Source organism: Crinia signifera, chromosome 9 (genome assembly GCF_055691185.1).
Source record: "Crinia signifera chromosome 9, ASM5569118v1, whole genome shotgun sequence".
Taxonomy (NCBI): domain Eukaryota; kingdom Metazoa; phylum Chordata; class Amphibia; order Anura; family Myobatrachidae; genus Crinia; species Crinia signifera.
In genome coordinates this window covers 48,380,877-48,404,096 of record NC_139225.1, presented here as the reverse complement: position 1 = coordinate 48,404,096, position 23,220 = coordinate 48,380,877, and the positions used below count along the sequence as shown (strand labels likewise).

The 23,220-nt window shown below is 43.8% G+C and overlaps 1 protein-coding gene across 1 annotated transcript in view; it reads right to left on the bottom strand.

The window, feature by feature from the left end:
- BTK (Bruton tyrosine kinase) overlaps window positions 1-23,220 on the bottom strand; it is a 180,160-nt gene that overhangs the window by 60,704 nt on the left and 96,236 nt on the right. Inside the window, exons 9-12 of the mRNA XM_083159033.1 lie at window positions 18,049-18,111; window positions 5,070-5,124; window positions 3,126-3,205; window positions 2,925-3,046 (exon numbers count right to left, since the gene is read on the bottom strand). Of these exons, the coding sequence (XP_083015159.1) occupies window positions 2,925-3,046; window positions 3,126-3,205; window positions 5,070-5,124; window positions 18,049-18,111 (320 nt within the window). The remainder of the gene's footprint in view (window positions 1-2,924; window positions 3,047-3,125; window positions 3,206-5,069; window positions 5,125-18,048; window positions 18,112-23,220) is intronic.

Here is a 23,220-nt window from a genome sequence, read left to right as displayed (position 1 = left end):
AAAGGTAATCAGAACTCAAAACCCAAAACCCGAAAAGTGGCCGGTGCACATCCCTACTATAACCTAGCTCTCTCTCAGCTCTATATATGTTTCTGCAGTAAAAAGTTTTTTGCTTTTCACATACTGTACTTACATTTAAATATATTTGTAACAGAATAATAGATTCAAGTTTTTGTAAGTTCTGCCTGTATGATACCCAGAGATTAATGACGTTGAAGTTGAAAGTTTAAACTGAAAGGGCTTGGTGAGATGGGGTAACGTGAGTCCATAATCGTATTAAAGGTCCATACACACTGGGCGACTATGCCCAGCGTGTATGGACAGCGATGATAGCATTCATCGCTGGGGGAAAGCCGCTCAGTGCATAAACACTGCCCGGTGCCGAAGGAGGGGGGAGGATGGCTTTGCATAGTGCAGTGCTATGCAAAGCCATCCTCAAAGCCACTCATCTGCTGGTATAACCAGCAGATGAGCAGCTTTCCCGGTGATGATGCAGGAGCGCGCAGCAATGCTCACCGCTCATCGTCGGGGCATACACACTGGGCGGCTTTGAGCTGAAAGCCGCTCAAACCTGCTGTTTTGAGAGACTTTCAGCTCAAAGTTGCCCGTGTGTATGGGCCTTTAGACTTATTATCAGGAATATTTTTCTTTGTAGGCATGATCAGATTAACAATGGAGCTCCAATTCCTGACCTCCACATGAAAATAGTCCCATCATTATGACAAAATAATGATACTGTAGCTACAGTAGCTATCGAACTGGCTACACAGTCAGCCTTGATGAAGTAGTAACACTGTGGGGAAAATTTAATAGGATGAGAGATTCAGAAATCAAATTGGTTTTGCAGAGTAAATGATTGCCGCTTTAAAAAAACCTGGAGATTTCTTACCAAATCTCTCACTTTCTAAATCTCTCATCCTATTAAATTTCCCCCTGCATTTCTACTTTCACAAAATAATGCAATACTTTTACATATTTTGGGGTCTATTTACTAAGCCTTGGATGGAGATAAAGAAGGTTATTTTAATCTGCTCGCTCCCCCAACACGTTTGCACGGGGGAGCAATGTTTTACTACTGCACATGTGCATTTCTGCGCATGTGCTTGGTGTGAAAGGGCACGGCCAACTGCTAGTTTGCCACCCCGTTCCCACCTACCAGTGCGGTCCGGCCATTCCCCCAATCCTTCTGTTAGCATAAACATCCATTCGCATCCTTGCGTGCGGGGCTGAAATCATTCGATGGTCACCGACCATCGAATGATTTCTACAATGCTCACAAATCTAAGACACCTCTCTGGTGTCATAGATCTGCAGACACCCTGTAAAGGAAGCGGGCTGGCATCTGACATCAGACGTCAGCTGCCCGCCACCCTCACCCGCGTCATGAGCGAATTTCCATGGGAACGCCCAATGCTCTCATGGGAACGCCCATGAAAAGCTGGGTGTTCTCATGGGCGCGACCCCTCGACACGGCTCCACACCCCCTGCCCACACTACTAAGTGCGAATGGGATGGCGAATAAGCAATTCCTGTGCCCGCTCACACCAAGTGGCTGCACATGCGCATACATATGTATGTGCATGCGCAGTCGCAAACCATCACCCCCTATGCGAACATGCAGGGGAGCGAATGGACTAGAATAAGGTCCATAGTGTGGGTCAGCACACAGGGCAGGTCAGGTACAGTGTGCATCAGACACAGTGCAGGGTATAGTGTTTTGGATACAATGCAGGTTGGATATAGTGTGTGTCAGATACACTGCAGGTGCGGGATACAGGGTGATCTGGATACAATGCGGAATATAGTGTGTGTTGGATACAGTATGGATTGAATACACCAATAGTGCACTGAAGGTGCCCATACATGGAGTGTTTTGGGCTTGTGATGCTATCCACGCTCCCATACACAGCACATTACAAGTTACAAAAAGTATGTGCAGCAAATACTTTATGAAGTAGATTGCATCGTATCTAGTTCAAAACGCACGGTCTTGCAGCTTATCGTATAAGTTTTGAACTAGATGTGATGCAATCTAGTACAACGCACAGAGCACAGTGTATGGGCACCATTACTGTGACAAGGGGTGTTGGCAGTGCAGGGGTGCTGTCGTTGTCCTCAGAGCAGGGTGGCATGGTCGTGGTGTCCTAAGTTCGAGGGACACCACCACATTGTATGACAAGATACAGTGCTACCATTCTGAGAATAGAGTCACATAAACATATTTGTAATCATACTTTGGCCCTTATTCTGGTTGGTGCGGTATTATCCGCGTGCGTTCGTGCCACCGATGTTTTGTGTCTGCGCATGTGCAGAGGCATCTCTGCGCATGTGCGAGCCGGACGCACGGCCACATTCCGCATGAAATGTGTACACTACGAACAGGGGGTGGAGAGGGGTGTGAAGGGCTGTTTGGGCTAATTACCATATGTTTACACCCCGCGTTTCATGGGCGTTCCCATGAAAACGCTGGGCGTACGTATGGTAATGCGGCCGTGACGCACGTGTAGGGGGCGGACATATGACATTGCTGGATGTCTGCTGCCCGCCCAGATCCCTGCTTTTGCACGGAGAAATGCCCGTGTGGTCTGAGGTTGCGGGAGCTGGTGGACCACTCGGCCCTGCATTCGATGTTCTGCGACCATCGAATGATGGGGGAGGTTCCCTGAGATGGAGGAGGTGTATTCGTGAGAAATACACGTGCGTTCCGTTTGGACAGCTTCTTACCACGTACGGACGGAGTTGGCGATCCGTATGGAAGGCGGGGTTTAGGACGCACGGTGCTGGCCGCATATTCGGATCCGGCCGCACCGATCAGAATAAGGGCCTTTGTGAGGCTGTGTGCTTTAAGTGAGGGGAAATAGTTTTTCTATAAATGATGAAGAGAATTCTTAGCCATCCCTGCTATAAAATGTCAGCTTCCGTACCGGCTGCATTGTGCTGGTGGTATGTGATCAGTTCTGGAATAGAAGAATGAAGATGCTTCTCTGCCAAGTAATACTGGTTTCCGGCTGTCTCACAAACAACATAATGACGGATTATTCCTTCCCTGTAGAGGACAAAAGGTTCATTTATAGTATCATTTTTACAAACCATCAAGTTGTATGTTTTTCTAAACATCAACTCACCCTGATGGTTTAGCATACACAGATACAGTATATTTTCCAGCTTTGCTGGAATCTCTAACAATGAAGCCACCGTCTTTGTCCTGTAGAGAGGAGAGAAAAAAAAGATTTTGAGACATCTATTCGGTTGCAGATAGCTAACCCATATTGCAATCCTTTATTACTCAGTGTGGTTATATGTGTCCAATTATCTTAATTCATTTTATCCGGTAATCTCTCCCATTCTCTGAGAATATGTGTGTCTGGAAGTAGCAGTAGGGAGAACTACATATCCCACCAGCCACCTCTCCTCACAGCACAGATTAATGAGAGAAGACCAGGAGGCATGGAGACTACTTGCCCAATAATTATTATACTTTTTTTTCCTTGCACGACAGGGTTTGCAAAGCAAAACGCCTTGAATGCATTAATTTTAAGCGAATGCTACCGATATTATGATCACGCATACCTACTGTATTCTAAAATTGGGTGCTATGTTCGCAAGTTTTTTTTTCTGGAAATATGTTGTTCCCAATTGAATACCCCCATAGCAGCTGACAAATTGGCAGGCTGGGCTTTATAAAATGTACATGTAGATTATTTGATTTGTAGAAGAGTTGACAAGTGAGACCACAGTTACTCAGGCGAGTGCAGATCATAGGTGTTTTTATAATGGGTGCATGGATTATACTTACCCCTCTGGAGTTCTGCAACAGCATCTGTGCCCTGCAAGCACAAATCACTTGGATAATGGCCACAGTGGCCATTTCTGATTGATTTGAGCATGCGCACTGGAGATGTCTGCAGAAACAAGTTGTGGGCACCATGTTCCTGGAGTCCTGCGCATGCGCAGTTGACTCTAGCATAGTGCCAGAGTCTACTTTCTGAAAGAGAGGACTGGGACCACAGTGGAGGCTGCATGCAGGCCCTTTCCTCTATTAAAACGCCCTGCAGCAGACTAATGAGGCGATGTCAGGGCATTTTCTAAGCGATCTGACTTAATTTGACTAGATCGTTTAGAAAATGCCCCTACAACGTTCCGTGTATAGGGGCCATATCGATAGTGATGCGCATCTCTATCACCCGGCGATCAAGATCCAGCATGCTGGATAAATCTAGCTAGATCGCCGGTCAGGACCAGTGTTCTCACCGGAGAACACTGGCCCTGAGAGATTGCTCAGCACACATCGCTGACACATTGCTGTGCAGCGCTGTGTGCTGAGCGATCTTGCTGAGCGATCTAGCATAAGCCTTACCAGAATTAAATCTACTTAAAACATTTTCAGTGATATTATCAGTTTATTATCACATTCATAAGATGAACTAGGACACTGCTATGTGGCATAACATTAACTAGGGCACTACTATAGTTCATAAAATGAACAATAGCTTCAGTGATCTCTCTTAAATCATTAATTAGGGTCCCCTTCAAAATGCTGCTATTTGACCCACAAAGTTTACAGTGTGAGTATGTATACAATAAGATAAAAAAATGATACAAATCTAAACTTGTAGAGTTGAACATTTCCTGATGGTTAACAAACAACTCATGTCTGAACATTGTTAACCCTTTGAGTGCCAAGTGAATTTGTCAAAATAGGTGTGAATATTGCCAAGCAAACATTTTTATTAATCATAATGACATGCAATGTTTACCCAATATCGGAAATATAATCTTTTTTTAAACAAAACAAATGTTGTTAGTGGACATTTTGCACATCTCTCACAGAGATGTTGGCACTGCAAGGGTTAAAGGCAGTGTACATAAGAAACTGTTGGCACTGCAAGGGTTAAAGTCACATGTACATAAGAAACTGTTCCTACCCCAAGGATTCATAGTTTTCAAAATTCTGAACCGGTATACCTGTACATTTGTCTGTACAGCTGCCCTATAGCCAAAAATTGGATAAATCCCCACCTCCCTTCTATAGTTATCTTGCACATCCTTGATCTTTGATATACATTCACCTCAGTTTTTAGCAGTTGCTCCGCCTGGTTCCTAGTCATGTTTTTTGAATACCATCTGTGGAGCAAAACAAATTATTATTACATGATACTATGTAGATTAAACAGCTACCCCATTTAAAAAGTTAGATGCCACATATAATTACAGTGAATAATTCTAAATTTATTTCTGGGTCTAATGTGTATCAGTGGCGCAAGTCCCCAATCTGAAATGCTGTCCATCGATGATAATGATCTGTGGAGAAGGAACGGGTAAATTCTGCATGTTAAAAATCTGATTAATTTAACAGTCACAAACGGGAAATGGATTGGGAAGGGTATAATACACTATTACAGGGTTTGGCTCCTTGGATAATAGAGAATAAAACTCCCCCTCCCTCACAGATTGATACTTTCTACTCTCTCTCCCTTCCCCCAACCCCTCTGCAAAATTAATCTCTACCTCTGTGACAGCCTAAACCCCCTCCACCCCAATCCTGGTTTCGTTTGATAGCTCTACATTGTCTAGATAGACAGTCAATAGGTCAACATGCAATAGGTCAACAGGGTCAAAAGTTCAACATGAAAAAGGTAGACACATGAAATGGTCGACAAGCGTTTTCATTATTTGGACTTTTTCATCCTTTATTATTCATGTAGACTACAATTGAGAATATGTAAAGTGTGCCAAGCAAAGTGAGGCACCAGACCCAAAGTATGGAGAGTGAAGTGTGCCATGCGAGGTAATGCGTTACACTAATGGATGGCCCATGTCAACAGGTGTCGACATTGACACCATTTTTTTTTAAAAACTCAACCTTTTTATGTGTCTACCATTTTTCCATCAATGTAATAAGTAATCAAGATTGCTAAATTAGAGACTGAACGTATAATATCCACAGATAGCAAATCTAATCCCAAAAAAATCTACAGTTATATAAATGGGAAACAGTTAAGGAATGAAAATATTGGCCCACTACAAATAAACAGGGTACCCTGGTAATAGAAGGAAAAGAGAAAGCAGAATTATTCAATTCATTTTTTGCTTCGGAATTTGCAAGGGAAGAATCTTAAGATCTCCCACAGATTAAATACTCGGCTCTTGATTGCTCCCAAACTGTATGTTTGAGTGAGGAAATAGTAAAAAATAAATTACTAAACCAAAATAGTAACAAATCTCCTGGCCCAAATGAAATACACCCTAGGATACTAAAAGAATTGAGTTCTGTCATAGCACTACCATTATATCCGATATTCGAAGAATCAATAAACTCGGGGACGGTACCAAGGGACTGGCGCATAGCTAATGTAGTACCAATAGAAAGGTAGTAAAACTAACCAATAAAATTATAGACCGGTTAGCCTTACATCCATTGTGGGGAAATTATTAGAAGGAATAATAAGAGATAGTATCCAAAAATTCTTAGAACAGGAGAAGGTGATAAGTAAGGCTCACCATGGGTTCATCAAAAATAGATCATGTAAGACTAATTTTATAAGCTTCTATGAGGAAGTCAGTAGGGGGCTGGATTTATGGAAATCTGTTAATGTAATACTTTTTGATTTCGCTAAAGCTTTTTACATGGTGCCTGATAAAAGGTTATTAATAAAACTAGGTAATGAAGGTTTACGAGATTTGTAATTGGATTAAAAACTGGTTGCACAATTGGGGACAGAAAGTGGTGGTAAATTGCATACATTCCAGCTGGGGTAAAGTCCAAAGTGGAGCCCTGCAATGTTCAATATTGGGACCCACCTTGTTTAATGTCTTCATTAATGATATAGGAAGTGATGTAGTGAGTAAAATTGCAATATTTGCGGACGAATTCTGGGAATTCTGCTGTAGAGAAGGACTTGGGGGTCATCATTGATAAAAACTTGGGTAATAATGCACACTGCTCAAGTGCAGCAGCAAAAGCAAACAGGACACTGGCATGCATTAAACGGCGAATGGATTTAAGGGATGCCAATGTGATTGTGCCTCTTTACAAGGCATTGGTGAGACCACACTTGGAATACTATGTTCAGTTCTGGGCATCACACCTTAACCCCTTCCTGACACAGCATGTTTTTGCCTTCCTGACAGAGCCCTTTTATTCAAATCTGACATGTATCACTTAAGTGGGGATAACTTTTTTTTGCTTTTACTTATCTCAGTGATTTTGAGATTGTTTTCTCGTGACACATTGTACTTCAAATTAGTGGTAAATTTGGGTCGATACAGTCTGTGTTTTTTTGTGAAAAATACCAAAATGTCGTAAAAAAAATGGAAAATTTAGCAATTTGCAAAATGTTAAATTTTCTGCTTGTGAGACAAATAATCATACCACTCAAAATAGTTAATAACTAACATAGACCATATGTCTACTTTATGTTTCCATCATTATTTCAACTTCCTTTTAATTTTTTTGGACACTAGGAGGCTTACAATATGAATAGCAAATTTTCAAATTTTCAAGAAAATTTCAAACACTGATTTTTTTAGGGACCAGTTCAGTTCTGATGTGACTTTGAGGGACTTGTATGTGAGACACCCCCATAAATGATGCCATTTCAAAAACTGCACCCCTCACAGTATTCAAAACAGCATTTTGGAAGTTTGTTAACCCTTTAGGTGTTTCACAGGAATTAAAACAAAGTGTAGGTGAAATTTCAAAATTTCATTTTTTTTGCAGATTTGCAATTTTAATACATTTTTCTAAGGAACACAGTAGATTTTACTAGAGAAATGTGACTAAAAATTGATTCCCCCAATTCTTTTGTTTTCATAAATATCCTATATGTGGCCCTAGTGTGCACGTTGACCAAACCACAGGCTTCATAATAGAAGGAGCACCTACTTGATTTTGGAGCCTCCTTTTTATGAGATTATTTGGTACTTGTTTCCTATCTGGGCGCCCGTCGCGGGCATCGCGGGTACATTTATGTATGGCCGCGACGCGACCGACGCGATGCCCGCGATTTCCCATTGAAACCAATGTTAAACTTGGAAATCGTGTCGGTCGCGTCGCGGCCGGCCATAAATGTACCCGCGATGCCCGCGACGCGATGCTCACGATTTCCCATAGGAATCAATGTTAAAAGCCGCGATGGACCCGATTTTACTGTTAAATGCCTCAATCCACCCGATTTGGCCATAGGAATCAATGTTAAATGGGCCACAGAGCCCATTAACCCTTAAATGTCCCCCCAAATTTTTGACGCCACCCCACGATCGACGCCAACCCGAAGCGTGGCGAGCGCAGCGAGCCCGCGAGGGGCGGCGGTACGCGTCCTCCGACCTTTTCATGCCCTACTATCCACTAGGGCGTGGTGTGAGAATATAATAGTGTGGCGAGCGCAGCGAGCCACCGAGCCCGAAGCGTGGCGAGCGCAGCGAGCCCCGCGAGGGGACGCGGATACCTTCACAATTATGCGCGTCCCCTCGCGGCCTTCACAGTGAAGGTATCCGCGTCCCCTCGCGGGGCTCGCTGCGCTCGCCACGCTTCGGGCTCGGTGGCTCGCTGCGCTCGCCACACTATTATATTCTCACACCACGCCCTAGTGGATAGTAGGGCATGAAAAGGTCGGAGGACGCGTACCGCCGCCCCTCGCGGGCTCGCTGCGCTCGCCACGCTTCGGGTTGGCGTGGATCGTGGGGTGGCGTCAAAAATTGGGGGGGACATTTAAGGGTTAATTGGGCCTAATTCAGGGTTAATATGGCCAAATCGGGTCAATTGAGCCATTTAACAGTGAAATCGCGGTCAATCAGCCTTTTTAACATTGTTCCCTATGGGAAAATCGCGGTGATCGCGGTCATCGCGGGCATCGCGACCATCCAATTTTACCCGCGATGCCCGCGATGACCGCGATCACCGCGATTTTTACCCCCGATGACCGCGATTTTGATCGTGGGCGCCCAGATAGGAAACAAGTACCGATTATTTTTTAGGCACCATGTAGGTTTCTAGGCACCATAAGATGCTAAAATTTAAGAACCCCCCCACAAGTGACCCCATTTTGCAAACTACACCCCTCAGGGAATTAATCTAGGGGTATAGTGTACATTTCAAACCCCCAGGGGTTTCACCAATTGTGGTACAACTGGGCAGTGAAAATGAAAAATTAAATTTTTTACACAAAAATGCAGTTCTGGCTCAAAATTTTTCATTTTCACAAGGAATGAAGGAGACAAAGCACCCCAAAATCTGTGCCCCAATTTCTCCCGAGTACGGCAATGCCTCACATGTGACCAAAAAATACCATTTGGGTGCATGGCAGGACTCAGAAGGGAAGGAGTGATTTTTGGATTTTGCAGCTCAGATTCTGGTGGAATGTTGGTGGGTGCTATGTCGCATTAGCAAGACCCCCCAAGCACCAATACAGTGGAACCCCCCCACAAGTGACCCCATTTTGCAAACTACACCCCTCAGGGAATTCATCTAGGGGTATAGTGTACATTTCAAACCCCCAGGGGTTTCACCAATTTTGATACAACTGGGCAGTGAAAATGAAAAATTACATTTTTTACACAAAAATGCAGTTCTGGCTCAAAATTTTTCATTTTCACAAGGAATGAAGGAGACAAAGCACCCCAAAATCTGTGCCCCAATTTCTCCCGAGTACGGCAATGCCTCACATGTGACCAAAAAATACCATTTGGGTGCATGGCAGGACTCAGAAGGGAAGGAGTGATTTTTGGATTTTGCAGCTCAGATTCTGGTGGAATGTTGGTGGGTGCTATGTCGCATTAGCAAGACCCCCCAAGCACCAATACAGTGGAACCCCCCCACAAGTGACCCCATTTTGCAAACTACACCCCTCAGGGAATTCATCTAGGGGTATAGTGTACATTTCAAACCCCCAGGGGTTTCACCAATTTTGATACAACTGGGCTGTGCAAATGAAAAATTACATTTTTTACACAAAAATGCAGTTCTGGCTCAAAATTTTTCATTTTCACAAGGAATGAAGGAGACAAAGCACCCCAAAATCTGTGCCCCAATTTCTCCCGAGTACGGCAATGCCTCACATGTGACCAAAAAATACCATTTGGGTGCATGGCAGGACTCAGAAGGGAAGGAGTGATTTTTGGATTTTGCAGCTCAGATTCTGGTGGAATGTTGGTGGGTGCTATGTCGCATTAGCAAGACCCCCCAAGCACCAATACAGTGGAACCCCCCCACAAGTGACCCCATTTTGCAAACTACACCCCTCAGGGAATTCATCTAGGGGTATAGTGTACATTTCAAACCCCCAGGGGTTTCACCAATTGTGGTACAACTGGGCAGTGAAAATGAAAAATTACATTTTTTACACAAAAATGCAGTTCTGGCTCAAAATTTTTCATTTTCACAAGGAATGAAGGAGACAAAGCACCCCAAAATTTGTGCCCCAATTTCTCCCGAGTACGGCAATGCCTCACATGTGACCAAAAAATACCATTTGGGTGCATGGCAGGACTCAGAAGGGAAGGAGTGATTTTTGGATTTTGCAGCTCAGATTCTGGTGGAATGTTGGTGGGTGCTATGTCGCATTAGCAAGACCCCCCAAGCACCAATACAGTGGAACCCCCCCACAAGTGACCCCATTTTGCAAACTACACCCCTCAGGGAATTCATCTAGGGGTATAGTGTACATTTCAAACCCCCAGGGGTTTCACCAATTTTGATACAACTGGGCAGTGAAAATGAAAAATTACATTTTTTTACACAAAAATGCAGTTCTGGCTCAAAATTTTTCATTTTCAGAAGGTATGAAGGAGAAAAAGCACCCCAAAATCTGTGCCCAAATTTCTCCCGAGTACGGCAATGCCTCATGTGTGACCAAAAGTGGCAGGACTCAGAAGGGAAGGAGTGATATTTGGATTTTGCAGCACAGATTCTGGTGGAATGTTGGTGGGTGCTATGTCGCATTAGCAAGAACCCCAAAGCACCAATACAGTGGAACCCCCCCACAAGTGACCCCATTGTGCAAACTACACCCCTCAGGGAATTTATCTAGGGGTATAGTGTACATTTCAAACCCCCAGGGGTTTCACCAATTTTGATACAACTGGGCAGTGAAAATGAAAAATTACATTTTTTTACACAAAAATGCAGTTCTGGCTCAAATTTTTTCATTTTCAGAAGGTATGAAGGAGAAAAAGCACCCCAAAATCTGTGCCCCAATTTCTCCCGAGTACGGCAATGCCTCATGTGTGACCAAAAAGTGGCAGGACTCAGAAGGGAAGGAGTGATATTTGGATTTTGCAGCACAGATTCTGGTGGAATGTTGGTGGGTGCTATGTCGCATTAGCAAGACCCCCAAAGCACCAATACAGTGGAACCCCCCCACAAGTGACCCCATTGTGCAAACTACACCCCTCAGGGAATTCATCTAGGGGTATAGTGTACATTTCAAACCCCCAGGGGTTTCACCAATTTTGATACAACTGGGCTGTGCAAATGAAAAATTAAATTTTTTTACACAAAAATGCAGTTCTGGCTCAAAATTTTTCATTTTCAGAAGGTATGAAGGATAAAAAGCACCCCAAAATCTGTGCCCCAATTTCTCCCGAGTACGGCAATGCCTCACATGTGACCAAAAAATACCAGTTGGGTGCATGGCAGGACTCAGAAGGGAAGGAGTGATTTTTGGATTTTGCGGCTCAGATTCTGGTGGAATGAATGGTGGGTGCTATGTGGCATTAGCAAGACCCCCGAAGCACGGTGAAATTATGAACCTAATAATCCATAGATGTGTGGTATATTTTAAAACACTCCTTTATACATAGGCCGGGTTTGTCGGGGCAAGTGTCACACTGGAAAATAGTTTGCTTTCTTATTCCCTTTTTATAGCAAACTTTGCACCTTTTTTGTGTCCTGCCCTTTTTTCCAGTGGAGGGGATTTCATCAGGAAAATGCTGCCCTGGTACAATACGGGGGCCAGTACTAGAAGTACTGGGGCCCTCTGCCTGCTGGTTCCCAAATATTAGGCCCTTTATGACTTCCTCTTGAAAGTGCATAAATGTCCCCCTCTGGCTGGTAGAACGGAATAGCACGTAAGCGTTATACAGTGCCATCTGGATGATATACACGGCCAGCTTCTTGTACCAGATTTTTGTTTTCCGCAGGGGACTGTACGGCTTCAGTACCTGATCTGAAAGATCCACTCCGCCCATGTACCTATTGTAATCCAGGATACAATTAGGTTTTGAGGTGTGGGTACTGGTACCTCGTACAGGGACGGAGGTGGTACTGTCTCCGTGAATTGTTGTCAGTATAAGGACATCCCTCTTGTCCTTATATTTGACCAACAACATATTTTCGGTGCATATTCCCCTGCTTTCACCCCTTCTCATTACTTGGGCAATGTGCGTTTTTTGGAGACCTCTTTGGTTCTTGCGCACAGTACCGCAAGCTGCTGTACCTCTTGAAGCAAGGGCGTTAAACAGGGGGATGCTAGTGTAAAAGTTATCCACATAGAGGTGATAACCTTTATCCAGGAAGGGGTGCACTAAATCCCAGACAATTTTTCCACTAACACCTACGAGGGAGGGGGGGCATTCTGGCGGTTCAATTCTTGAATCCTTCCCTTCATATACCCTAAACCTGTGAGTGTACCCTGAGGTGCTTTCACACAGCTTATACATTTTTATGCCATACCTTGCTCTCTTACTGGGAAGGTACTGGCGGAATTTAACCCTTCCTTTAAAATGTATAAGGGACTCGTCTATGCAAATGAATTTATCTGGGATGTACATCTCTTCAAATTTGGCACTGAAATGATCAATGACCTGACTTTGAATAGCCGGTCAAAGGTGGGATCATCTCTGGGTGGGCACTGTGCATTATCGTTGTAATGCAAAAATTTAAGGATTAACTCAAAACGAGTCCGGGTCATGGCCATACGGTAAAGTGGGGTGCTGTACAGAACATCTGTACTCCAATATTGCCTAATTTCTGGCTTTTTTACTATGCCCATATGAAACACCAGACCCCAAAACGTCATCATCTCTACTGCATCTACAGGGGTCCACCTAGCAAATGATGACGTGGGGTTTTGAGCAATAAACTGCTGGGCATATAAATTAGTTTGGTCCACCATTAAATTTATAAAATCATCAGAGAAAAATAATTTGAAAAAGTCAATTTCTCTGAGACCTGTGGAATCAAATTGGATTCCTGGGATGGCCAAAAACTCAGGAACCTGGGGCTCAAAATTGTCTGGTGGTGGGGTCCATACAAGATCAATTATTGGGGGGGGGTCTCAGCTGCTCTACGGGGGCGTCTTTGAGGGGGTCCCTCATCACTAGAGGAGGAAGAGGAGCTTAAGATGAATCCTTCAAATTCCCCGCTTGCCTCACTGGCTGTGTCAGAGTCAGAGGCAAGCATGGCATATGCCTCCTCCGCTGAATACATTCTTCTGGATGACTGGGATGACATTTGGGATGACATTTGGGATGCCATTTTTAATTTTTGTGTTTCTGGTAGTGAAATGTTTCAACACGTGTATAGTGTAGGGGGGGTACAAACTTTATTTCAATGTAGTATGTAGTGTGTAGTGTGTATGTAGTGCAGAAAAAAAAAAAAAAAAAAAAAGGTCCTGCGCCAAAAATTGAGCACAGATGTTGGTCAGTAACGTCCGTCACTGAACAGCGCTCAAAGGCAACAGGAATTTGATCAAAAAAAAAAAAAAAATTAAAAAAAGACCCCACAGCACCCTCAAAAAAAAAAAAAAAGGTGATCAGTGATGCGACACTGATTACCAGTGAGGGGCAGCAGGTGCACAACCTTTGGTGCAACTGACAGTGCAACTGGCAGCAACTGACAGGTATATATAAAAAAAAAAACCTCTGCACCCCCAAAAAGTTGCTGATCACCTCAGATATAGTGATCAGCACAAAAGGGGGGGGGCAGCAGACACAAAATATAGCACTCTCTATCACTCTCTGTCACTATCTCTCTCTATCTCTCTCTATCTATCTCTCTCTATCTATCACTCTATGACACTGCAGCAGCAGCACTGACAGTTATATATATAAAAAATAACCCCTGCACCCCCAAAAAGTTGCTGGGGGTGCACAAAAGGGGGGCAGCAGACACAAAATATAGCACTCTCTATCACTCTCTGTCACTATCTCTCTCTATCTCTCTCTATCTATCACTCTATGACACTGCAGCAGCAGCACTGACAGTTATATATATAAAAAATAACCCCTGCACCCCCAAAAAGTTGCTGGGGGTGCACAAAAGGGGGGCAGCAGACACAAAATATAGCACTTTCTATCACTATCTCTCTATCTCTCACTATCTATCACTCTATGACACTGCAGCAGCAGCACTGACAGGTATATATATAAAAAAAAAAACCTGCGCCCCCAAAAAGTTGCTGATCAGTTAATTTATACTGATCAGCACAAAAGGGGGGGGCAGCAGTCAGTTGCACACGCAGTACAGCTGTATATATATATAAAAAATATATAGCACAATCTGTCACTATCTCTCTATCTCTCTCTATCTCTCTCTATCTCTCTATCTATAACTCTATCACACTGCAGCAGCACAAAATATAGCACTCTCTGTCACTAGCTCTCTCTATCTCTCTATCTCTCTCTCTCTATCTCTCTATCTATAAATCTATCACACTGCAGCAGCACAACACAGCACAGCACAACACAGGAAGTCACAAGAAGTAACAAGATCCAGGAACGCTACAAGCAGTGATCAGGTAAGTATTTGCAAGGATCAGGTCAGTATATCGCGGCAGATAGGCACGGTGACCGCACTGCACGCAATTCCAGACCGGAATGGCGTCTGCAGTGCAGTCACCGTTAGTTTAAATCACCCTCCATGGCTGTGATTGGTTCGTCGGTCTGACGAACCAATCACGGCCTTTGGGGGCGGGTGGGGTGAGACCAGTGTCACCCTTACACCCCGTGGTGATTGGTGCTGTACTTTACAGCACCAATCACCACCGATCCCTGTGTCACCGGCGAACGTTATTCGCCGGTACACAGGAAAACGCTGTGAATGGCTGTTCACACTGAACAGCCAATCACAGCGATCGCCGATGGGGGGGCGGCATCGCAGCCCCCCCTGGGAATGCAGGGACATGTCTGCTGTCAGGGACAGCAGACATGTTTAAACTGTCACCGCGTCTATAGACGCGGGGACAGTTTAAAGCCATGACGTACATTTATGCCATGTGTCGGGAAGTACATCCCGGCCATGACGTAAATATACGTCAAATGTCGGGAAGGGGTTAAAAAGGACATAAATGAATTGGAACAGGTACAGAGAAGGATGACTAAGCTAGTAAAAAGGTCTCAAATAGAATAGAATCAACTTTATTGGCCATGTGTTCTTGCGCACACTAGGATTTTTTTGTGGATTACACTAGAATACAAAGATAGGTTAACCAGGCTGAATATGTTTTCACTGGAGAAACTGAGGTTTAGAGGTGATGTGATTAGTATGTTCAAATACACGATTGGGAATCATATGGAACTGGGAGATGATTTGTTCACTAACAGGCCTATACTTATGACACGCGGGCATGTACTGAGGCTTGAGGAAAATAAATTCCGTACTGAATTAAGAAGAGGATTTTTCACCATTAGAGCAGTAAAATTCTGGAACTCATTGCCGGTGGGGGTGGTTACAGCAACTACTGTTAATGAATTTAAATCAATACTGGTTAAATTTTTGGCCACTAAGGGAATCCTATAGATACAGTATGACTTAACTCAGAAGTTACAAGTTACATAGGTTGAACTTGATGGACTAACATCTTTTTTCAAACTTAATTACTTTGTTACTATGTATGTGTTACCCGCCGCCAGCCCCAGACATGCTACATATAACCTGTAGTCAGTTAGGAGACATTCACTGCCTCTGGCCAGCTCTGTCGCTAAACCCCATGGTATGGGAAATGCCTGAGAGGAGCTTGCATGCTGCATCTCCCTCAGACAGCCCTGCAGCCACGACTCAGATATCTGCGGTGCTCCATGTTCAAATGCTCCGATGGATTGGCAAGCATGGGGGGGGGGGGGGGGGGAAGTCCAGGTTCTCGGAACTCCCCCCCCCCCCCCCCCGACAGGCGCTCCTTTACATCAGCAGGGGATAATTAATTCATTGCCCCCTTCAACCCAAGAGCCTGGGGGCAAAATGACTCCATTGCCTCCTGGAGTTTTGCCTCTGCCCAAATCTAAGTCTTTGTGACATGTTACATTTGCCACACCTGGAGTGCACCATGGTTTTGCCCAGGATTGTTCTTTTGAAATCATTACTGAATAACCCCTATTATCAAGCCCACACAAAAAAGCAAATGGTTGAAGGCTTGCCAGATAAATGAGTTCTCAGTGGCAGGTTTGCTGCACAGAGAGAAACACTGCACAGGTGATGGGATGCTGTATTAACAAATATATAAATAACCATCTATTTATCTGCTACTGAGAGGTACAGAAAAAGTAAAGATGTATGATTTATAATTATGATCACCAAATGTATGATTTATAATTGGATAGACCTACATATCTACTTTGATGTCTGACCCTTTATCTAAACACTGACACCGCTATGTCAAATTCTCTGGATAATTTCAGGTATATATACATACCTCCCAACTGTCTCGCTTACCGCGGGAACATCCCGGTATTCGGGGACGTTCCCGTGCCCCACCTGCGGTGACGGTGGGGGCAGTTGGGAGTCTCCCCAGCCTGACAAGAATAGATGCTGTGCGCACAGTGTCTATTCAGCGCCACAGAGCAGCGGAAAATGGGTGCACGGTCGGAGGATGCGTCATCCCACGAGGCCACGCCCCCTTTTCAAAGGCCACGCCCCCTGCAAAAGAAATAAAGGTGCTGTTTTGAACTTTTACCTAGTCTATGTGATCCTCATTTGACGCACAATATAATATGAGTGCGTCAAATGAGACACGGAATGCAAAGGGTGTATCAGCCACTGCTGTGATTGATTTGCAATAATAGATAGTTAATGGATAGTTACTCACAAGTTATCATGGCTGCATTGTTGACAATATATGGTAAAAGAACAGGGCATCACTTGTGCCTATAATTGGCAAAAATATAATATATGAACAAATTTCTGGATACTATGTAATAAGGAATTTAAAATAAAATATACCATCAGTATCTACAAAGTACATGTTGGAATATGTGCTGTCGGAGGGGTATAACCACATATGTAGATGCGAACTGGTGAGAACCTTAATTCTATTTGCATGTGGGTCCCTGTAAGAACCAACATAGGCGTGCACAGCACATTTTATTAGGGGGTGCACCGTCAAGGGGGTGTGCCTATTGGGCATGTCTAACACCACCCACTGGTTTCTACCATCATCTATTGGCACTCGCTACAATATAAAACGTCTCTCAGCCACACCATAATTTCCTGCCTACTTAAATTTTAATCTTTTAATTACTCTGTGTAACATGCAAAAAAAGTCAGAAACATAATATGGATGATGCAGGTATGTAGTGATATGCCAGTTGTCTAGTACAATTACCAATGCAAAATACACATAATTAATTGATAGGTGCTTCTTCTTTTAATGGAATACAGTTCTAAAAAGCAAAAGTCTAGTAAAAGGTATTGATGGTATTGCTAGCGGCAGGGAGGTGTTCATAAGGGCGTGCACAGCATTAGGGGGTGCCTGTGCACCCCTAACACTCAATGTGCGCACACCTATGAGAACCAAACAATTCATAAAGAGTGCATACAACAGGCTCATACCCCCACTTTGCTTCTACTGCCCTCCTCTGTGTTACTAGGAACCTTGAACAAGTGAGTGAGAGTGCTTGGGAGTGGGGCAGGGTCCAGGGATGAGGGAAAGCAGTTGTTGTGTGAGGGTTACATATGGTAGGACTGCCACCCCAGTGCTGTAATCGGGACAGTTGGGAGGTATTCAACATTACCACACCCACTTTTTTTATTGTTTTTGCTGGTATAAAAGCCAGGCCCGGTAATGTATCTGACCTCTAGGCTGAAAGTTATTTTATTTCTTAATTATATGTACTTACTCGTATATTTCCAGTGGATCCTGAGCCTCTGTCACATAATTGCCAGGTATATACCCTTCCTGTCTGTAAACAATGAAACATATAACCATTAACAACAAACAGAAACTGTGTAAATATATACAAATCTAACACTGTTCTTCACCTCTGTGGTGCCACTGGCGGCCATTGGAGTGCACCCCACAAAGCTCTGTTCAGGCCACCACCCCCCCCCCAAACTACCAGAGGTGGATTTTCCACAAGGCAACCTAGGTGATGTCTAGGGCCCAGCAGGTTCTAAGGGGCCTTATAAAGATGTCCTGAGCATTGCTCAACTAACATGTGGCATCATGACATTATATGGACCTGCTCACACTCACAAAGTCTCACAAACATGATTTGGTGACAGTTCAGAGTCGAGGATGACCCCTAGGCAACGAGCTTGTGGTATAGGGTAGATTGTCGAGTTGTCAACAGTGATGGAGATATCAGGATGGTAACTGTTCTTAGCTGGTGGGAATATAATTAATTCCGTTTTGGAAATATTGAGTTTGAGGTGGCGAGAAGACATCCAAGATAAGATGGCAGAGAGGCATTCAGAGACTCGGCCCAAAACCACTGGTGACAACTCTGGGGTTGATAGATAGATTTGAGTATCATCCATATATAAATGATACTGAAATCCGAAAGAGCTGATCAGTTTGCCAAGAGATGAGGTATAGATTGAGAAAAGCAGAGGACCTAAGACTGAGCCTTGTGGAACTCCGACTGACAGAGGTAGTGAAGAGGAAGTAGAATCATAGAAGCGAACACTGAAAGAGCGATCAGATAGGTAAGATGTGAACCAGGAAAGGGCTGTATCATGAAGACCTAGGAAGTGCAGTTTTTGTATGAGAAGAGTATGATCAACAGTGTCAAACGCAGCAGAAAGATATAGAAGAATAAGTAGTGAGTAATGGCCTTTAGACTTGGCAGTTACCAGATCATTCACCACTTTAGTCAGTGCGGTCTCAGTGGAGTGTTGGGAACGAAAGCCTGACTGAAGCAGGTATGAAGGTTGTGAGAGTTAAGAAAGTGTGTGAGGCGAGAGTACACAAGTCTCTCCAGTAGCTTTTAGAGGCATGGGAGTTGAGAGATAGGACGATAGTTAGAGAGAGAGTTAGGGTCAGAATTGTGTTTTTTCAGAATGGGAATAATCACTGCATGTTTGAGCAAAGACGGAAAAGTACCAGTAGCAAGAGAGAGATTGCAGATTTTAGTTAAGGTTGGGATAAGAACAGGAGAAAGAGTTTTAATGTATAGGAGTATAGGATCAAGAGGAGAGGTAGTAGAGTAGGAGGATAACAAGAGTGTGGAAACTTCCTTTTTATTTGTGAGCTCAAATGAAGAGAAAATGCCAGAGGGTTCAGTTGGGGAAGAAAGAGGGTTAGAGGTTTTGGAAGAGCATACCATTTCATCCCGGATGGGTACTTATGTATTTGCTGGGCGCCCACTAAGCAAATCGCTTAGTGGGCGATTCTGCGTAAGAAAATCGAATCGCATCGCATGCGATTTTTGCATGCAGTGCGATTTTTGCATGCAATGCGAATTTCCTATGTCATTTATTCACTGCTCTCTGGCCTTGAGTGGTGCGATGAGATTGACTTTAGATAGTGTGGCGAGCGCAGCGAGCCACCGAGCCCGAAGCATGGCGAGCGGCCGCAGATTACGTTACATGTATTCCGCGTCGCCTCGTGGGGCTCGCTACTCTCGCCATGCTTCGGGCTCGGTGGCTCGCTGCACTCGCCACACTATATAAGATCAGCTCCATGCCCCTCACAGGGCTCGCTGTGCTCGCCACGCTAGGGGTGGCGTGGATAGTGTGGGGGGGTGCCTAAATCCCATTGTATGTCATACAAGTGTATAGTACATTAAATGGCATCGCACCCTATGCGATTTTAAGTGCGTTGCAAACCGATGCGATGCAATCTCATCGCACCACCCAAGGACAGTGAATAAATTACATAGGAAAATCGCATCGCATGCAAAAATCGCATGCAATGCGATGCAATTTTCTTACGCAGAATCGCCCACTAAGCTTTTTGCTTAGTGGGCGCCCAGCAAATACATAAGTACCCATCCGAAATTAAATACCATACATATACACACAGATCATGCATGCACACATACCATACATACACACAGGTCATGCACGCACACATATCATACATATACACACAGGACATGCGCGCACACATACCCTGCATACACAAAGGACATACATGCACACATACTATACATACACACAGGGCATGCACGCACACATATCATACATATACATACAGGACATGCACGCACACATACCCTACATACACAGGGCATACATGCACACATACTATACATACACACAGGGCATGCATGCACACATACCATACATACACACACACACACACACACACACACAGGGCGTGCACACACACATACCCTACATACACAGAGGTCATGCACGCACACATACCTTACATACACACAGGTCATGCATGCACACATACTGTACCATACATGCACACATACCCTACATACACACAGGACATACATGCACACATACCATACATACACACAGGGTATTCACGCACACATACCATACATACACACAGGACATGCACGCACACAGGCCCTTATTCAGATCTGATCGCAGTACAAATTTGTTCTCAAAATGGGCAAAACCATGTGCACTGCAGGTGGGGCAGATGTAACATGTATAGATAGAGTTAGATTTGTGTGAGTTATTTTGTTTCTGTGCAGGGTAAATTCTGTCTGCATTATTTTTATACTGCAATTTAGATTTCAGTTTCAACACATCCCACCCAAATCTAACTCTCTCTGCACATGTTACATCTGCCCCACCTGCAGTGCTCATGGTTTTATCCATTTTGAGAACAAATTTGTACTGCGATCAGATCTGAATAAGGGCCACATACCATACAAATGCACAGGGCATGCACGCACACATACCATACATACACACAGGGCATGCATGGGGTCCATTAGTAGTATATTACAATGGTCATTTATACCCCTTTCACATTGCACTTTTTAAACGGTATATTGCCGTTTTTTTTCCATTTTAAAACGTTTAAGACTGCAATGTGAAAGTGCCAGAGTTGATTTACCGGTTAAAGTTAACCGGTATTTCAACACGGTTAAAAAGCAGAGTCCTACACGTTTTAAAGCCGTTTTTTTGGCAGTTTGAACAGCTCTATTTCAATGGCTTTAAACGTGTCCCTTGGGGGTTAAACGGGTTGAATGTTTGAATGGTATTAAATGATTTTTAAAACGGTTTTCACCTGCAATGTGAAAGGTCTCAAGGCTCAGACCCGTTTTAAAGTCCCATTTAAGAATACAGTGTCATTACCCATTTCTGCAATGTGAAAGCAGTATAAGAGACTTTTTAATATTTGCTTCATGCTGACTAAACATAGTTATGAAGGCCACTTAATCTCTCTTATCTTTCTTTTCTTTGTAGACGAGTAGATCATCTTTACTAGTGTTGACAATTCTTGCCAGAACACCACACATTTAAAGACTTTTATGCTTATTTACCTGTTTTTCCAGTTTTTTAATTGTTTACTTTGTAGCCCATAGTTCAAAATATTATACTTGCTTTGGCAATATGTCTGTTTAACACCTACCATGTATATGCATTGTTATAAGCATTAATTGCCAGATTGATGATCAGTGATATGGGTACACAGGTATAAATACCTGCCTGGTCATTTATAGCTTGCACCCCTTGATAAAGTCAACCAGACGCATTGGGTGATCCTAGTCACCTGCCAAAGTAAGATAAGCATTTGCTATCCTTGTACTTTTATTTACTTGTTTTTATCAACAATTTTTTTTTGTCATTTAATAAATTTGTTCTTAGATATTAATTTATTGCATCTGTCCCTACTACTTTATATTATATTTGTTGTCAATTTACCTGTGGTATAAAAACAATCTGCTGCCGCATCTTTATCCACTGCCTACATTTTGAATTTGAGTAACTTACCCTTACTATTTATTTAAAGATTGGCTTACACCCTCTAAGAATAGGGCAAGATTGTTTTCTATTTTGTGAATAAGGAATAGTACAGTGGTGCCGCCCATCTACTGTCTACATTTATTTATTTATTTATTTATTTATTTATATATATATATATATATGTACTATTAATATATATATAAATAATATATACTATATGTAGGTACTTGTGGATTATCACGGCTCCTATCGCATGCCATCGCATGCCATATGTAGTGGCATGCGATTGGATACGATTTTTGCAGTTTTTAGGCATTTTTAACAGAAATGCATCCAAATGCATTGAAATTTGTATCAAACATGTTCAATGGCCCCCAAATGTCATTTTTCAGGCTGTACCACCCCCACTATCAACCAGAAGCATGGCGAGTGCAGCGAGCCCGCGAGGGGCGGCGTTACGTGTCCTACGACCTTTTCATACCCCCACTATCCACGTCGGTGTGGAGTTGAGAATAGAAAGTGTGGCGAACGGGACGGGGAGACCTGCGAGGGGACGCGGACACCTGTGAAGTCCGCGAGGGGACGCGGATACCTGTGAAGGTATCCGTGTCCCCTCGCCACGTTTCGGGCTTGGTGGCTCGCTGCGCTCGCCACACTTTCTATTCTCAAGTCCACGCCGACGTGGATAGTGGGGGTATGAAAAGGTCGTAAGACGCGTACCGCCGCCCCTCGCGGGCTCGCTGCGCTTGCCACGCTTCAGGTTCGCGTTGATAGTGGGGGTGGTACAGCCTGAAAAATGACATTTGGGGGCCATTGAACATGTTTGATACAAATTTCAATGCATTTGGATGTATTTCTGTTAAAAATCGCATGCGATCGCATGCGATGCGATTTTTTACCATACGATGCACATCGTGGGTGCAGTGATTGTCCACAAGTACCTATATGTATTTGTATATTTTTTCACAGTGTCCATTGCCGAGCTCTGGTAACGGCAGCAGTGGGATATGCCAGCGGAGGTGTCAGCCTCACCAACAGGCGACGCTCAGAGAGGTGCCGGGACGCCAAGGGTTTCCATGGTGACCAACCCGGGCAGCGTGACTGATGGAGCGCACAGACCGTTGTGAGACCCGCCGGGCGTGATGGACGCTGCACGGTGATCTTTTCTTTTATATAAGTGAGTACATTTC